This window comes from Erpetoichthys calabaricus, chromosome 2 (genome assembly GCF_900747795.2).
Source record: "Erpetoichthys calabaricus chromosome 2, fErpCal1.3, whole genome shotgun sequence".
NCBI classification, from domain to species: domain Eukaryota; kingdom Metazoa; phylum Chordata; class Cladistia; order Polypteriformes; family Polypteridae; genus Erpetoichthys; species Erpetoichthys calabaricus.
Genome location: NC_041395.2, coordinates 296,376,586 through 296,394,734, shown reverse-complemented (window position 1 = coordinate 296,394,734; position 18,149 = coordinate 296,376,586). Strand labels below are relative to the sequence as shown.

At 34.2% G+C, this 18,149-nt stretch overlaps 1 protein-coding gene across 20 annotated transcripts in view; it reads left to right on the top strand.

Moving 5' to 3' along the window:
• tcf7l2 (transcription factor 7 like 2) overlaps positions 1 to 18,149 on the top strand; it is a 224,132-nt gene that overhangs the window by 173,086 nt on the left and 32,897 nt on the right. Inside the window, exon 1 of one of the 20 annotated variants that reach the window (XM_028795820.2) lies at positions 5,605 to 5,742. The exons of the other annotated variants lie outside the window; for them this stretch is intronic. Coding sequence (XP_028651653.1) covers positions 5,620 to 5,742 — 123 coding nt within the window. The 5' untranslated portion in view covers positions 5,605 to 5,619. Of the gene's footprint in view, positions 1 to 5,604; positions 5,743 to 18,149 lie in introns of those variants that run through there. 20 annotated transcript variants of the gene reach the window in all.

The following is an 18,149-nucleotide window of genomic DNA, read 5'->3' as shown; positions in this document are numbered from 1 at the left end:
ATTGTAAGGAAAAGGGAGTACATTATTGAATTTATTTCACCGACACACGTTAATATGAATGTATGTGTGACATATACATTATAATATAACATAATTTGCCTTAATAAGAAAGCTTATTTTCTTAAAGACTTTGCCATCTGTATTTGCAGAGTACAGCGTTTGGATTTTGAAAGTCTGACTGGCACCTCAAGAACAAAACTCCAATTTAGAATGTTCATCTAAGGGTTGCTAATGGTATTAGAGGCCAATGGGGTGGCCAGCAGGAGCTGTAGATTAGCTCTGTAGCCACATCAGCTTGACCTAGACCCCCATGATTTGGCAGACTGATAGGCACATCTACGACATCTGTCTTCTTCTTCTTTTCTATTTGCCAAGCACCTTTTAAAGTAGCATAAAAAATTTACCATTACAAAAAAGAATGAAACTGGCCTTTGTTAATGAAGAATTGCTGTTTTAGGGTGATTCTCGGCGTGAGGTCCAACATTTCCAGTTTGTGATTTAGGCTGTCATGTTCTAAAACTTCATTTTTTTTTTTGTTTTTTTTTTTTGAACACTGTTTAACACAACAAACTGAACCAAAAAAATGTGTATGTGTTTTAAAGTGATTTAATCCAAAGCAAAATAACAGACATAAACAGGGTATGTATCCATTAAGACAAATGTATCTGTTGTTTGATGTATTATTCACTTTTACATTTGCAAGACAAAATTTGTATTGTGTTAAATCTTCTGCAGGTCACATTTTTTAATTAAACTGGAATCTTGAGATATTAACTGAATTTACATGTAAAATATCAGTTTCTGAGGTTTTGAGTCTACCACAACCTCACTTTAATGGCTGCATCAATCACCAATATGTTTTTTAGTGTTGGAGAAAAAAAAGTAAAAAATATTCCTCTCAATTAATTTTTTCAAGATAGATATTGTGCTGAAAGATAATTTAAAATTCTTCTGCAAGTACAGAGTTGTCGATGGTCTAAAGTGGGTTAGATGGTAAATGGGGACTCGGGGAATAGCAGTAAAAGTCGCTACATTTGATAAAGGTGTTTTCTTGTCAAATTTGTGTAGGAATTATTTACAACGCTGTCTTTTGACTCTTCTCCTTGTAAGAGAACATATAGAAAAATTATCCCAAGTGGGGGGAAAAATATTTCATTTTTGAAGCCCTTTAAATGGAGATTGGTAATGGGGGGGAGCATGTGGATTTCTTGTAATCTTTTCTCACAGCGAAATGAATAAAGATTTGGACAGCTGTTCGAAGAACTACCATTTGTTGTTTTATTTTAAAAAAATGCTGAATTTGTGAGTTTGATTTTTGAATATGACACCCCCCCACGCCCACACACAGACCTTGCATCTTTTTAACACCCCCTTCATGCTCAGTGAATTCTTACTTCATTAAAAGTATATTAATCTAGCCCCCATCTCTAGGGAGACACCTTAAGATGATATTATTTTGTCTTTTTCTTTAAATTGTATTAAAAAAAAGAGAGTAGCAGATTTAGTCCCTGTCAGTCAGAAATAATTGTGTTCTTAATCTTGTCCCTGATGGATGACTTGGAGTTCAGCAACGGGCCAGCTCCAATGACAAATACAATATTAATATTCATTAACTGCTTTGACAATGCTAATTTTGATGCAGTAGTAAAGGGCCTTCCAAAGTTAGCGGCCAAAGCATCAGAGCTGCGCAAGGTGGCAAGATAATTTGTGCTGGTTTAGTGAGCTGAAGGCTTTTAAAGTCTTTAGCGAGGGAGGAAAAAAAAAGCTAGGTACCACAAACAAAATAAAAGAGAAACAGAAAAAGTTCTGAAGCATTGGAAGGCAGGACTGCGGAAGTAATACGATCAGAGTCTGCAGCAAAAATTTGACACCTCCGATGCAGCTCCTTTGAGTGAAATTTTTTACAAAGTTGCAACACAAAAAGCATAACATGGTAAGTCAGCACATTCTCGATTTTGTTTAATCTTTTTGATCTTTTCAATTATCGCTATTTGAAGATCAATGGTCATTTTTTTTTTTTTTTTCCCTACTATGCTTAAAAGGCGCGCAGCAGTGGTAGATAACTGTATGTTAGGACCATGGCTTTATATGTAGGCATCCGTCTCTGTGAAGCCATTCTTAGTCATACCAGATATAATACTGACAGTGCTTCAGGAGTTTACAGGGCTTATTTTGGAGTGTGTTTGATTCAGATGTTAACAATTTTTCATCTGTTAATTTATTTAAAAATGGTATGGATTGTTGGAAACAAGAAGATTTAATTTAACACTGCCACTGCTTTTTTTCTTTTTTTTTTTAATCACTTCAAACCACTGATTCACCTATTAGATATCCACAGTCATAGCCGCGTTTATCAACCATTACATACTGAAGACTGAGTGGATTTTTTTTTCTTACCCCTCTTATTCTTTTTTCCCCCTGTAACAGATTTGAATTGAAGGTTTTTATGTGGCGAAGACAAGAACTGGTCAAGTTAGAGTAACTCTAGAGGACACATCTTAAAGTAACTGTTATGTTTGCAAAGTCAGCAAAGAATATACCCATTTTTGTTTCTTGTAAAAATGTTTATCAGAAAAAAATAATAACTCAAAAAATGTGTAATAGCCGTTGCGAGGATGAACAGGGGAGCTTTGACGTTCTTGAGCACTTTCCCACCAAGTGCGTTAATTCTATGAATGGAAATGGGCTTCCAGCATCTTTTCTTCTGAAGACCTGGTGTTGCTCGAGAGTGTATCTCGCCTCTTGGCTTTTTTTGCTGGCTTGCTCGAGCAGGGGAAGGCTGCACTAAGTAGGGTGCTGCCCTCCAGTGGATTAGTCAATGACAATGTGATGAGCATCTTGTAGACAGCCTGCTAAAGCAAACAACAGCAGCATGCTGGTTGTAACCAAGAACCGAGAAGCATCCCAAATAGAGCTGTTATAAATGGTAAGCTGTGCTTTTAATAATTTTATAAATCCAATTTTTTTTAATTTTCAAGCTGTCAACTAAATTGGTAGTTGCTTTATTGTAGAAGCTGGTGTGTTTATGTAAAAATCTTGTTTCTTTCACTTTTAGGAATTTAATAAGTTGCCTGTCTTTTATTTCCTCGAAGACTTTGCTTAAACAAGTAACGGTGGAAATTAAGACTTGACATTAGTCTTTCGTGTACAATACAAAATTTAAGTATTTGATCTAACATTTTTTTTTATTTTATTTTATCTTCTTTATTGTCAGTTTGCAGCTAGGCATTTATTATAAATAGTATGTGGAATTTTTATTAACTTCACCTTTTTTTGGGGGGTAAAATTAAAAATATTCAACTAAAAATAATGCACATTGTTTTAGTCCTTCATGTTGTTTTACTATCATTTAGGATTTCATTTGGTATTTGACATTTTCCTTCATTTCAATCTGCAAGCAGGGCAGATGTGTATCAATATATACTTTTCTTAAATGTTGGAACTCTACAAAGAATTAAAATCTATTTGATGTTTCAGCTTTATTCTCCCATATAAATAGTATTGTGTATTTTCTGCACTGATTTGCACTTTGACAAGTACACTAGTTATACTCGGCTTAAGGGAGTTGGGATCTGGCCAGTATGTATCTTTTGTCCTATCGAGAAAGTCGTTGCTCAGATTAGGTCAAAGTTACTTAAATATCTTGCGTGAAAGCTTCTCGCTGGGGTACAGAATTTCAACCAACTAACTCTTCCCTTAAGCAAAACCACAGATGAAGAAATGCATTCTGCCCATCTTGTTGGCCACACTGTTAGCATTTATTGTTGATAAATGATTGGGAACTGTCCATCACCAGCAAGCAAACTAGCAGTTTATTTAAGAAATTGCACGTGTGACAAAGCCAGCCGCTGGAGTGTGCTGGCCTCTGTGAATAGAGGGAGGGAAGGCAATTAGCCGCTATGTTGTTGGGGCTTTTTACTTGTCAAACTGGAGTCTTGTTGCTTTTGTTATTGCCATGTAAAGGAAATTCTCAGGGTTTTTGTTTTGGTATTAAGGGCCTAAAGATTGCTGGCTGACACTTTGCACGCGAAGGCCAGATAAGTGCAGAGAACAAAAAAGGAAGAGAAAAATGTAGCTGTAGTTGTGTTTGTTTCTCTCTGTTACTCTCCGATTTCTATCATATTGCAGCTATTTTGTGTAACTGCAAATATCAGGCATTTTCTGACAATGATAAATATTACTCTGTTACCAAAAAAAACAATTAAAAACATTTGAGGTTCAACATGAAGCAATAATTTTGAATACTGAAAGCTTATATCTGTAATGTAGATTGGTTGAAATACACAAGAGGAAGGTTACCACTGATTGTTGCCTTTATTATGCATGCGTCCGCTTTTATTTTTTTTTTTTAGCAGATATTCCTTAGTTACAAGTGCTTTCTTCTTTTTTTGCAAATCTATCAGCAGTAAAAATCAATATTTTTATAGGTCATTTTGCTTTCAAAAAGGCATGCTACATTTAAAAGCAGTGCCTGTTTTTAACTTTTGATTGATTAGCATGTTAAAGTTTAAATATTGTAATAAAAATATTTTGTCAGCAGACAAAATTCTTTCAAATCATGTAGAAAATACTGTTTAGTGCTTAGTGTTTATTTTTCATTACCCTTTACAAAAATATGCATACATTAACACATATGTGTTACAAAATATATTTGTTTAGATGTGTGTGTGTTTGTGCAAAAAAATGTAACAAAGCAAAATCAGCGGTATTTAAATTTAGCAGAATTGAGGTTTATATTCACATGAATTTCTGTATGTTGGTCAAAGCTTTTACTTTAGACCTTTGGCACATTAAAATTATTTTGTTTGGCTTTTCCCCACTTGAGGTCAAACGATATTAAAAAAATATTGTGTTTATATTTAAAAAAAAAAAAAAAATCCAAAAGATGAGATCCAGTATATGTGTCACACACGTTTAAGTGACAAGGGAAAATATTTTCTATTAACAGCATCTCATCCTTGGGAAATTTGTTTTGAATTTTGACAGTCTTGCAGATAAGTGACTGCCGCTTGCTACACTTTGCTGATCTTGTTCTCTTTATGGACGCTGTTGTCATGTGTTGTTTTTTTTCCCTCCTTTATCAGTCTTTTTTTTTTTTTTTTTGCCATGTTTGGTCTTACTGTGTAGTAGCCTGGGCTGCTGACTTGTCAGTGCAACCCAGGGCAGGTGAAAATTCAAAGAAGCACTTCAAATGAGGTAGCCTTTTGGAAATACCCGATTTTTATTTTGTTTGTAAATTACCACTTTTTGTTCTTGGCACTAGTCCCTCATAAATGTTGGCCATTAGGCACTTTTTTTATTCTTTTGCATATATTTCACATTTCCAGTGTTTTTTGACTTGGGCTTCTTACCGTAAAAGTCAGTATCCTCAAACTTTAATATATTCCTCCATGCAAGCATGCTGTGGAACTTGCACTGTTTACGAAGGCTCAAACTATACAGTAAGAGCCACCTTTATCTTTTGGTGCAACTTTTTATAGATTTTGAATAAACAAGAAAAAGTGGTTAAAATAGAGAGAAATCAAAAGCTCTGAGAGGAGAGATAAACAGAAAACTGAATCCAGCCAGCAAGGGAGGAAAAGTTCTTAAGGTTAAGAGACCCAAGGAGACAAAGCGGTTATGTACCCGAGGGATGCTATTTTAGTAGGGATGGAAGAATTGAACGGTAAAGGAGGAGTGCTTGCCTCTGGCTTCTCTTTACTTCAGCAGATCGGCTGTTGGCATCTTAATCTCAATTGCTGGGTAAGTAGCAGCTCTTTGCAACTGTCTTGTCTGACCAGTGAATTATAGTTTGACGGTTTATTCTTTAGATTGTCTTGTGTATTTTAAAATGCTGGTGGTAAATGAACAGCTAATTGAAAGTCTTTTAAATGCTTTTATATGTTGTAGTTTCTCTTTCTGTCCTGTTTGCAAACATTCACAAGTTGTTAAATTTCATTCTTAGGGGTAGGTTCTTATGTCGTATTGCTGCTGTAGGGAACTTGGTTAAAATGATTTTTTTTTTTTTTTTTTTTGTAATAAAAAAAAATAAAAAGTGTGTGCAGGAATAACATGTCTCTCTACTCATCCAACTACCCAGTTTGAACTTGGAAATGAAACTCTCCATTATTTCAGTAACAGAATTAAAACATAATGCATATAGCTCTGGTTAATAGACAGCCATTTTTAGGAAACTGCTTTTTCTATTATGTGTAATTTTACAAATTTGCTCCGCAGTAGCCATTGTGACATTCAAGAATATGTTAAGGCTATTTATAAATATTTTTTTCAGTGGTATTAATCTCACTATAAATTTCACAATGAAATAATTTAATAGATTTTATTTATTCACTAGAAATTGTACTTGGACCTTGTCAAAACATATTTTTAAAATTAATCAAGGCATCAGCAACATTTGAGTAGAAATGGGTAATGAGATCTTAAGAACCTATATAATATTGCCTTGTTTTTGACCTTTTCATCCATCCAATAAAGTCCTGTGGCAGGAAATTGTTTAAAGCCATCCGGCCCACCTTAGTGTTAGGTGTCTAAAATTACACCATCATTTGGGCTTGACTTTCCCTTGTGTCATTCAGAGTACATTGTTCCAGACAAGCTTGTGTGAACCTTAGGAACAAGCCAGAGACCTTATATATCTAGGAAGTCTTCACTTTTAAACGTTTAACATTTTTGGACATATTTTTGTGAAATTACAATAAACTTCTCTAAAAGGGTATTTTAAAGGCTCAGTTTTTAATTGAATGACACATTCAGGAAATGGTTTCAGCGCTGTAAAATGAATTGATCTTTTTTTCTCCTCCTGAATCAAGGGAGCCCCTTGCTGACATTTTTTTCCAAGGAGTAAAGACAGTATTTTAATAATTCTAAATAATGTACTTTCCAGTTGATATGTAGCTGTTGTAAAAGCAGAAATGTTGCATGTTTATTCTGGTTGATTTATGATCATTTCTTTTTTGAAATATTCTATTTGTTGTAATTTTTTTTCCACTTTTTTCTTATGAAGACACATCATCTTTATATGAAGTACAAGTCTTTGGCCCAGTAAAATTCACATCATCTCTCTGATCACAGAAACAAGCTTGTCATTACAATAAAGTGAATATATTAAGTTTTAAACAAACTTCTCTCTAGAGCAGAGAATTCAGTTGTTTGTTATGTATTTTCACAAGACAAATTTATTGAAACTGAAGTGATTTGGTGGTGAATTAGAAAACATTGTATTTCTCTAATGATGCCTGACAGTATTTTGCAGTTCATAGAGCTTGTTTTTGAAATCTTGCTGCAATGAACCATGGCAGTATATTTGTTGTATGTTATTGTACGTGATACATAGGTTTTGAGCCATTTCTTGTGTTAGGGTGAATTTATCTAAGAAATGTAGACATTGAAAGGTATCAGTAATCATTATTCAAGAGTAAATCCAGCTTGTTTATTAGTAGGAAATTACATAGAGATTTAATACAAATTGTGATAACACTAATAGTACATATTTACCAATACTGTACATATATATTGTATGCTGTATAAATGTATTATATGAGTTTGTACCTGTCTAAACAGTGTGTTTTGATAGACATGATTGTGTGTATGTGTGTGTATGTGTATGTACATATACAGTATATGCGGGTGTGTGTATGTGTGGAGTTAATGAAGGATATACAGCTGATGTATGTGTCTTACCTTCTTTTAACCATGGAAAAACCTTATACTTTTTTCCTTTGTGTTTGTCTATGTATGGATTGCTATCTGTGTATACTGTTAAGTGCCTGATTGACTGTTTTGTTTATTACCTGATCATTTACTTAGAATAACTTCACAACCTGAGAGCACCTTTTTTCAGTTATGGTAGATTGTTCATTTCTTTCTTCCTGTTTCTCATTTTGCTAATTAGAAGCACTATGGATGAATAAAGGTGAACCTCACATTATTTTGATGTACACAATATTGGGGTGTGATATAAGGTGTGGCTTGGTTATCTATTTTTGCATGTTACACAGCAACACTGGCAGAGGTTTCATTTAAAAAAAAAAAAAACTAAAAAAAAAAAACCTGAGCACAAAACAGGGATTGCATAAGTGACTTCTGAGCCTTCTGAATGTCTGCACACTAAAGGAGTGCATAGATATTTGTATGCTTTTGTTTTGAAGATTGTCTGGAGTGGTAGAACCAGCTGTAGAAGTTTAAAATCAAGGCCATACGCCATATGTAGCAACGCCTTAATGACAAGCATGCATTGAAGGGTTTCTTTCCTATCCAGCATAAAAAGGAAATTTCAAAATCTGCCAGTGAGTCTTCCATAAACCTTGAATTTATAAATGCTCTACATGCTAAAGAAAGATAGTTGTGGATTTAAATAAGCTTTGCACATGCTTGTTTTCTCACTGTGCCCTCATTTACTTTAGTGTTGAAAAGATGGATGACCATGTGTGGAAAGCCTTTCTCTGTCCATCAACTGCTGCTTCAACAAACATTTAAATCTGCTGGTGGTATTACAAACTACTTTAGCAGATGAATGACATACATAGTGGTTATCTTACTGAGTATGCATTAAAGAATAACTGTGAGGCAAATTCAAAACAGGATTGTGCTTAGGCAGTTTTAATTAAGTAAAAGTAATCTTTTTTTACACATCTAACATTTGACAACTAATGCAAATATTACATTATTGTACAGCAGAAAGTGGTCATGGTTTGTTTAAACATTGTTACTCTGGGTATAGCTTACAATTTTATGATGCATATTTGAGCACTCATATTCTCTCTCTCTTTCTCTGCATGTGTAAAAGGATTTTGGATGGGAGCCCTTGGCTCTGCTGTTTATCGGTTGAAATGTTTGGCAGCTCTTAGCTTGTAATGAGATTTGTCAACATGAGAACCCCCATCCATCACTGGTCTGTCTGGTCACTTCCTCCCTGAACCATCCCTTACTCATAGTACAGATCATTAGAGAAAGCGTGCAGTAGCGATGCATACTACTGCCATATCATAAATAAAGTTAGATGCTTGGGCACAGAGGCCATGTCAAGATGCAGTCTTCATATCTATTTGGTATGCTACACTTGAAAATTCAGCAGGGCATTAAATGGCTTCAGATGGGCAGTGACTAGCTAGCTTTATAAGGTTGAGGTTGAAATTAATAACCACATTTGTTCTGTATTTTTAATTTGCAGATCATTTATGGTCAATGCAGATGCCTACCAAAGCAGTCAAGTACTTCAGATTAAAATGATTAATTTAATGAAACAAGTGAATGTTGATGGTGAAAGAAACAGTGTGTTTATTGTATACTTCTAATATGTTTATCATATTAAATATGAATTCAGGAATATTTTTAGTGAAAAGTTCAGGGTAGTTAAGCTTGTTCTTCCAGTTAATTTCAGGTTTTAGTTGAACAGTGCATTTTCAACATGGTTTAAATTAATTGTAACTTTTCTTTTGTTCTGCAAATCGCATGCCTAACTCATGTTGAGAATATGCTGAATAGTAAGGTCATAGGAGGCAGTGGTTTGAATCCATGATAGATACTTTGCCTAGGAGCTGTCATTTACAATTACTGAAATGACATATGCTTTATAAGCAATACTGAAACCACAGGCTTGCTGTGTGAGAATATTCTTTTACTTATAATTGAAGATGTTCTCAATATATATATATATATATATATATATATATATATATATATATATATATATATATATATATATATATATATATATATATATATATAATGTGTATATATATATATATATATATATATATATATATATATATATATATATATATAATGTGTATGTATGTATATATGTTTGTGTATATGCATATATACACACAATATTTTGTGACTAACACTATCTGTTTTGTATATATTGTAAAGCCCAGTTGTTTGTCTCCAGATTTGGTATATAGCACCCTATCGTTTTGTTTTCCTCTCCTTTGCAGCCTTCCTGCCCTTACACTTTGGTTCACCTTATTTTCACTGATTTTTTTTTTTTTTTTTTGGGAGACTTTATGCAGCAAACTTTCTGCATCTTTCTGTAATGAACAAATTGTAAGCTGTTGTATAACAAAAAACCTCTGTGCATAATTCAAATACTGTATGTGTCATGTAACTGCCCTACAGTATGTCCTTATTTGATAATTATATGTTAATTTCTGTCTGTCTGACTCATCTTTTACTTTCAACTTGTGGCTACAGATTCTGATATCAGGATTGAAAGAACTAATTTGTAGTTAACAGTCCAGCAATTTACGGTTTTAGACCACACCATGTAGTAATTACACTAATCTGTTGTGTGAAACAGAAACATAAGCTTTGAGCTTGTGGGAGTGTGAATTAGTTTGTTTGTTTTGTGTACATGTGTGTATATGTGTGTTTTCTGTAAATTGCAATTAAGCCATCCTGTCTGCACTACCATCTTAATTGTAGATAAATTTTCACCCTTGGAATGCAGGGAAGAAGTTGGAATTACATTAATGGATGTACTAGTGGGGCAAAATATATATGGCCAGATTGTTGGCATTGCCTTATTCTACCTAAAAAAAATAGTCTGAAAATAAAGCTTTACTTTTTTTTTTTTTTAAACATTTTGTAAAGTTTAAAAAAAATAATAAAATTTTGTGAATTTCTCATGTACCGTAATTATGCTTGGAACTTCATAAAAAGAGTAAGCCATTGTGTCTTTTTTTTTTTTTTTCTTTCTTTCTTTCAGCGAAAATAATCCCATTGCAGCTGTTGTAATTTTGAATAGGTCAATACAGGAACTACTCTCCAGAAGAAACAATTCACTTTGTGTGTGGCAAAGCTTGAAACATAGAATTCTGAGGAGAGTGAGGGACTAAGACCAGTAGGTTGGTCTTTTTTACGTGGGTTGCAGGGGGGAGAGTTGGAGGGTATTGGGGGTTTATATTGACAATTCACTAGCCAGGAAGTAGTCTTTTTTTTGTAAGAATAGAAATATGTGGGAGTTTTTCTGGAGTAGGTTTTGTTCTACACAATATAGTGGTATTGTCCAGAAACAACATTGTGTTAGTGGTCCTGTCATCATTTGTGTTATATTAAAAAAAAAAAAAAAAGTCTCTTTTCCAGAGTGGGAAGAGTTTCAGGAGTGAATGAGCGCCTTGTCTGTCGTAACAATGGGCAGTTAGCATAGGGCAAGACCTTCAACACAAGTGAACCACATTATACTGGGAAAGGGCACAGGGCACTGTATTAAGCAGAATAAGAAAAGTGGATTTTAGTAGAAAATGCCTAGTCAAGTGTGAAGAGCTTCTTGGAGAGTTTGGGCTACATGAATGGGTGAATTAGTTTTGAAATAGTTCCAAAGGAAATCCTCTAGCATCTTAAAACAAAAAGTTATTGTATTATTTGAGAAAGTATGACCTTTGTAGTACCTTAATGAAGATAATGGAAAAGTAAGGGTTTCTTGTTAATATCTTTGTGAAGACATTCATTTTTTACATTTAAAAATGAGTTTGATGTCAGTGGCTGATAGTACAGGAAAATATGTCAAATTTTAAAAATTAAAGGGGTGGATTGCTTTTGTCATATTAACTACAGTGCAGATATCTTTAATGGTAAGGTGGTGGAAGCATGTGAATGACTACTATTTTCTGGAATAATTTGGTTTGTACAGTTGGAAACCTTTTATATCATGCATTGCCGCTGTTATTTGAAAAATGTATCAGTTATACATTTAATCAGATTTCCTGTATTTTTTAATGCAAAAAAATAAATAAATAAACAGTGTTAAAGTGTCTCTGCATAAACTAAAGGACATACAGAAGCACAGCATGCTAAAGGTGAGATTAACATCTTGAGGGATGTCTGCCTAATGCATCATGTTAGACTGTCTCTGTTCACCACTCTGTTTATCTTCTATTAGGAAGTCTGTTATTTCGACATTGGCCTAGTGGTAAAGGCTGGCTTTGATATCAGTTTCTGTTTAGATTATGGACAGCATAAGTGATTGGATTTCTTTAACAAATAAACCACTTGATCTTCCTTGGCTTATGAATTCTATATTATATATATGCCCTGTCCCCACTGAAAAGGAAGCAGAGAACTTTGAATAATGTTTTTAATTTCCATTAGGAAATTAAACATGAACAGTGCTGTAAAGTTTTAAAATAACAAACGAAAGTAAAATATATAATTCAGTTAATAGCCCTGAAGAATGATGATCACCACACTGGTTAGCATCTCTGACATATAATTCCGGAATCATTGGTTCAAGTATCTGCATGGTGACTGTCTATGTTTGTGTGAGTTTTCCTTGGTTACTCTGATATCCTACCTCATCTCAAAGTTGTCAGTGTTAAGTTGAAATTGCCAGTGTTAGTGTGCGAGTATGTCCTGTGATGGTTTGAAATTTTGTTTGTAGTTTATTTATAACTTTTACCTGATGCTGCATGGATGTTTTTATACCTCTGTGGTCATAATGTGGTATATTTAACCATATAAAAATGTATGGGTAGATGGAGAAAGGTCTCTGTCCCAGAATATAAATCATTTGTACTGTTGGCATGACAATCAAATCAAATTTTGTCATATATACATACAGTGCAATATGTAGTGAAATTGCTCAACACCAAAGACCTGTGCCTTTAAAAATAATATAAAGGAACAATAACAATACATTACTTTGTAAATATCCAAAAATCCTTAATAGAATTATGAATATATGATAAATAATCCTCTTTAATAAAATCCCTGTGTGCGTCCAGGTTTCCATGTGTGTGTGTCTTCTGGTGAAGTGCGCATGCACAGGGCACGGTGCAATGCGCGATATTACTGTCAGAAAAAGTTAAAGGCATATTACCGATGCGCACGCCTGTATTACCGCCAGAGAAATTTAAAGGTATATAGCGGACGTACAAGACAGTATTACTGTCACAGAAAATTAAAGAGACACAATACATGGTGACAGCCCACAAAGAACGGTCAGCTCAGCAAGTAAACATCAACAAAAGAGAGGCTGAAAGACAAAGAAAAATATGACCAACAAAAAGAATGAGGTCAAAGTCCCTTGCCATTTAATACAGACTGTTCCTACTAATGTTTATGCACTACTGCACTACTGCTCTATCGCCCGTTATTGTAACGGGCTTAATGACTAGTAACTAAATAAATAAGTAACCTAAATAACTTAATGTTATGAGAATTAATAATAGGGCATTGCGCAATTCAATACCCTTATTTAATATGCAGATAGACTAAGAGAAAAAGTTCAACTTCACTCTCTTTGAACTGGACTTTAGGCAGTGGTACTGTTCATCTGACCGCAGCACAAAAAAGAGACCGTTGTTGGGATGGCTTGTGTCACAGATAATTTTCTTTGCCCTGGTTCAACATCGCTTGGTTTAGATGTCCTGGAATGTAGGGAGTACACAACCACTGCTTAGTTCAGCTGATCACAACCACACTTCGTAGAACTTTGTGGTCCTGCTGCATGCTTTTCCCAAACCAGGTGGCAATTCTTCTGTTAGAATACTCTACACCTAAATGCTTTTAATATTGATAGAGTGGTAATGCCTCTGCTATTTTCTCACAAAGTCCACAATCAGCTCCTTTGTTTTGCTGAGAGTCAGGTGTAAACTATTGTCTTGACACTAGTGTGACAGACTCTGCACTTCATTCAGGTAAACCTGCTCATTGTCATAAGAGATCAGGCCTACCACAGATACTCCATCAATCAGCAAATTTGACAAGCAGATTCATAGAACAGCGGTAATGGCAAGTAGTCATAACTCTTTAGCTTTCTCATCACTCACTCAAATTGTCTTAATAAGCTAATTATTTGCTTTAAATAGCCACCTGGTAATGATTGGTCCAGAGGTCCATATCAAGAAATAATTTTTCAATCTAAGGTAATATTATCAATAATAATAATTAAAATAATTTTTAATACCCTGTATTCAGTTTTTTTTTCCAAATATTCACATCTAACCTGTTAATTACTATTTTAATAAGTAATCATTTAGGCTAACCGTTCAATCTATTCACTATGATTGCTTTAAGTTAAGACTATTGTGATTTACCTTTAGAGAAGATTTGACAGAAAATGCAAGAGGTTTTTATATTCCTTGTTCCAAAGTTTCATCAGTTCATATGTCCCAAGGGAGTGTTGACAATAATATACTATCCACACTACTACGTCTTTGTTTAGAAATCCAGACATTTCATCCACACTACCCCAGTTTTTTCTAAAACTAATACTTCTGAAAAATATTCTTCAGAGCCAGATACTTTCAGAAACACTGACACAGCATTGCTGTGTGGATGGTTGAAAATTCATATTTCTGAAAATGCTGACTCCATTGCACTCTGGGTGATTCATGCTTATTAAGTGGTTCTTCCCTGATTGGATCCTGCTCATCACATTGTCTTATTCCCTGATTGGGCACTTCTCACGGAAGAAAAACATATTTCAATATAGCGGGCACAGAAGTGTTGCTTTCCATGGCACTTGTGTTGCTTACCTGTATGCATCCCAGTTGTGTTTTGTACAGTTTGAATACGGTATATGTGCGCAAAAGGCAAATAATTCACCAGTCAGTACAGTTTTGTGATAAATCCCGTATCTGGTGGCATAAACCATTGTAGGTAAAAATTCAGAGCCCCTTGAAAATTAGATAAATAGCTCGGTTTCTCAATGTTTATTACTTAAACTTGATTCATTCAATAATGATGTGTGCTTCCTGCAGCAAAATTGGTTAAAAAAGTTCTTAATGAAGTGGATGGGTATAAAATACAATCAAGGTCACAAGAAGTACAGGTCAGACATACAAAAGCACAATACAGTAAAGCAAATATATAGATACATGTGTTTCCCCATTTCCCTATTTTTTATTTTAAAGAAAGATTACCTTATCCAGGTCTGAAGACTGTTACTTTCAACTGTGATCAACACATTAATGTGACATGAGGCAATTCACTGCATGTTTCTTTTTCTGTTTCTGTTCTTTAAATGTGCTATTGGAGTTGTGTGTGCACTAATAATTTTGAAAGCTCTTTAAGCAAAAAGGGAGTTTCATGGAACTCTGAATTTTTACCTACACAATCCATTAAAGGAGTTTTCCATTGATATATGCATGCCCAGCAAGGATGAAGGTCTATGTCATATTTTCTTTTGGCCATTTTAGCATGGACAAAGATACCTTTGTGAGCGACATGAAAACTGTAGTGTGGACATATATCACTTTTAATTTAAAAACATTGTAGTGTAACCTAAAGTTTTTTCTTTTATATTGAGTCTGGCTTTCAAAATAGCTGATATTCACATTGTTAAATATATATTTACATTATTTTGAGCCTTTGTGAGAGCTTGTAATTCCAGAATAAGAGTGTGAGGGGATTCTTGAACTCAGTGTCAGTGACATGACATGGAAGCACGGTATCTACATGTTCAGTGCGTTGCTTTGCGTTTTATGGTGTTGACGAACTTGGAAATGTTCTTGTGTGTCTTTGCCTGAATAAAGAGGGGTGGAGGGTATGTTGTATGTTTATTTGTGTGCACCTTCAGTAGTGAAAGTTTTGAGGGGATAGGTAGGGATAATAGAGAGTATAATTTAAAATAACCACGATAACCCTTTTTGCTCTTTTTTTTTTTAACTGATTCTCCCGCCATAGCCATGGTGGTGATTAGAAAATATTAATTTTAATAGACTACATTGCTTAAACAATGAAAAGGGAAGAACAAGAGAAAGGTGGATGTTGCAGCAGTTTAAGTACCTAATCAGGCATTTAGTGTGTCCTGTTCTACTTTGTCAATGGCAGAGAGAGCCACTGACAGTAGGAGAATGTTTTGCACTATTAGTTAAATTTGGCAACTATGTTTTAGATCTGAACAGTGGGAATGCCCAGGAAATTGTGTGTTCTGTCTTACTCTCTACATGGAGGCTGTCTGTCTTTAATTACTTTGGATTAATGTGAAATTCTAGCATGTTACTTAGTCACTGGATGTTTTTCTTGTTTCGTTTTATCATTTGTGTTCTATTCTATTTACCACATGTATATGTGGTTGTTTATATATTTTGTGTGCTGTATTTTAAAATAGGTTATAGTATACAGTATAGTGTTTTGCAAGCTATCTGTAAGGTAGACATTTAAACTCATCAGGCCAGGTAGATGTCCATAGTACAAATTGAGAGCACCATCTTTATATCCATTTATTTTTTTTTTAAATGACATAATCCAATTTTACAGTCACAGAGAACAACACTACACCCTGACAAAGTTAAAAATCAACCCTGGATAAGATACTTGTCCATCTCAGTGTACTCTCACAAACATATACATACCCATTCATATTCATGGGTTAGGACTCTAATCTTCTAGAGCTAACCATCATGCCATATTCTGCAAGAAATAGTATATGAAATTAATTTGTTTGGTGTTTTAAAGCTGAAGTCATATTTTACTATCAATTTTCTTTTTTTAGAGCTTCATGGATTGGCTGAGGAGAAGCATACTATTATATTTGCCATGTTTGTTGTTAATGAATTGTGCTCTGTTATGTTTTGCTTCCAAATAAGAAAAGTTTAAAGAATTATTTTTTAGAAAATATAATAGTAAAGAAAATCATTGTGCACCCTTTCATAATGGTCAGCTGACAAAATTAATATGTACACGTATATACAGAGGAAAACGTATTTGAAAAACAAGATATATAAAAAAAAGAGTGGTTTATTTTCAGTCATTGTTAATGATTGGGTAATGGTCCAGTTCTTTTCTGGAATTTGTGGATGCTGGGATAGATATAGACTGAATGGGGTGGATTTGTTTTTAAATCCTTTTTTTTTTTTTTTTTTTTTGTAAAAATTGATTTGTATGCAATGATTACAATAAAATAAATAAAGTTAGAAAAAAAATAGACAGACTAAATGTGATACTATACTGGACAAAACAAGTTCAGGAAATAGATGGATGTTACTCTACAAAGTTTGTAGTGGAGTAGTCTGTTATCCTGGGTTGATGTCTAGCTGCTTATGGTCCTCTAGTGAGAGGCCTCTCCCTGCCATCTCATATCAGGAAAAGACTTTTCCAGTGATTTTTGAGCTGCTGACTTCATTTACATAATCTTAGTGAGTCAGAGGCAGTCTTGTTGTCTGACAAAGCCAGTGATTCAGTCCTACCAGTATGCAGCTTGTCCCTACAAAATAGGGGGGGCTTGTTTGTGTTTGTGATCGTTGAGAACGAGTGAGCATTCAATCAGAAGCACAACGTATATAACGTGGCTACAGTATATTTAATAAGGAATGCTTGTGTGTTTTGGACAGAAGAGAAGCTGATGTGCTGTATGGTGTTTTAGAGACTGCAGCTGATCTAGTCATACCTGGAAAGCATCTATATAATACTGGCTCTGCCACACAACATGTTATTGGCTGTCAGAAAAGGGATGAGCTCATACTATTTTAGAAGTGCAAACCTGTGTTGGATAGTCATCTAATTTGTCATTCCCTGTAATTTCTGTTCATCCTCAGGTGACAAGATCAGCAACTGCACGCATCAAGTATGACATTCCCTCCAACTAGAAGTTGTGTAATTTGCCACCAACTTAAATACATCAATTGATATCTTCGGGGCTATAGAAATACTGAGGAATGCTCATCTTTTCTTTCTTCCCACCCACGTTAGTTATTAATACATTGAGTAATTTAAGTAACACAAGATGACTTTAAAATATAAAGCCATATCTGCCTTGTTTTAGTTTTTCAAAATGTTCAATCATAACTAACATTTCATTGCAGCACCTCCCTTCATACTTTTCTGTTTTATTTAGTTCATTCGCTATTTGTTTGTTAGACAATTTTGAAATCAATTTTAAATACAGTATCTAACCATTTTAAAAACTATTATTTTAAGGTGTTTTCAAATTACACTTGAATGTACTATTATATAAATAAATCTGAATTTCAGAGAATTGAATGGGACTAACTTTGAAAAGCTGCTTAATGTTCAAGCTCACAATTCCAAATCAGATTGAGTGGGAAGGAAAAATTGAACCGGTGATTGGATAGTTATATAAGAAAACTTTGTTAAACTGCTGAATATCAGCCTATATATTTATTGAAACTCCTTAATCCAAGTTCACTATCATGTGGAAGTGGATTCAAGCACAGAAACTTAACAGGAAACATCAGAACCCACAT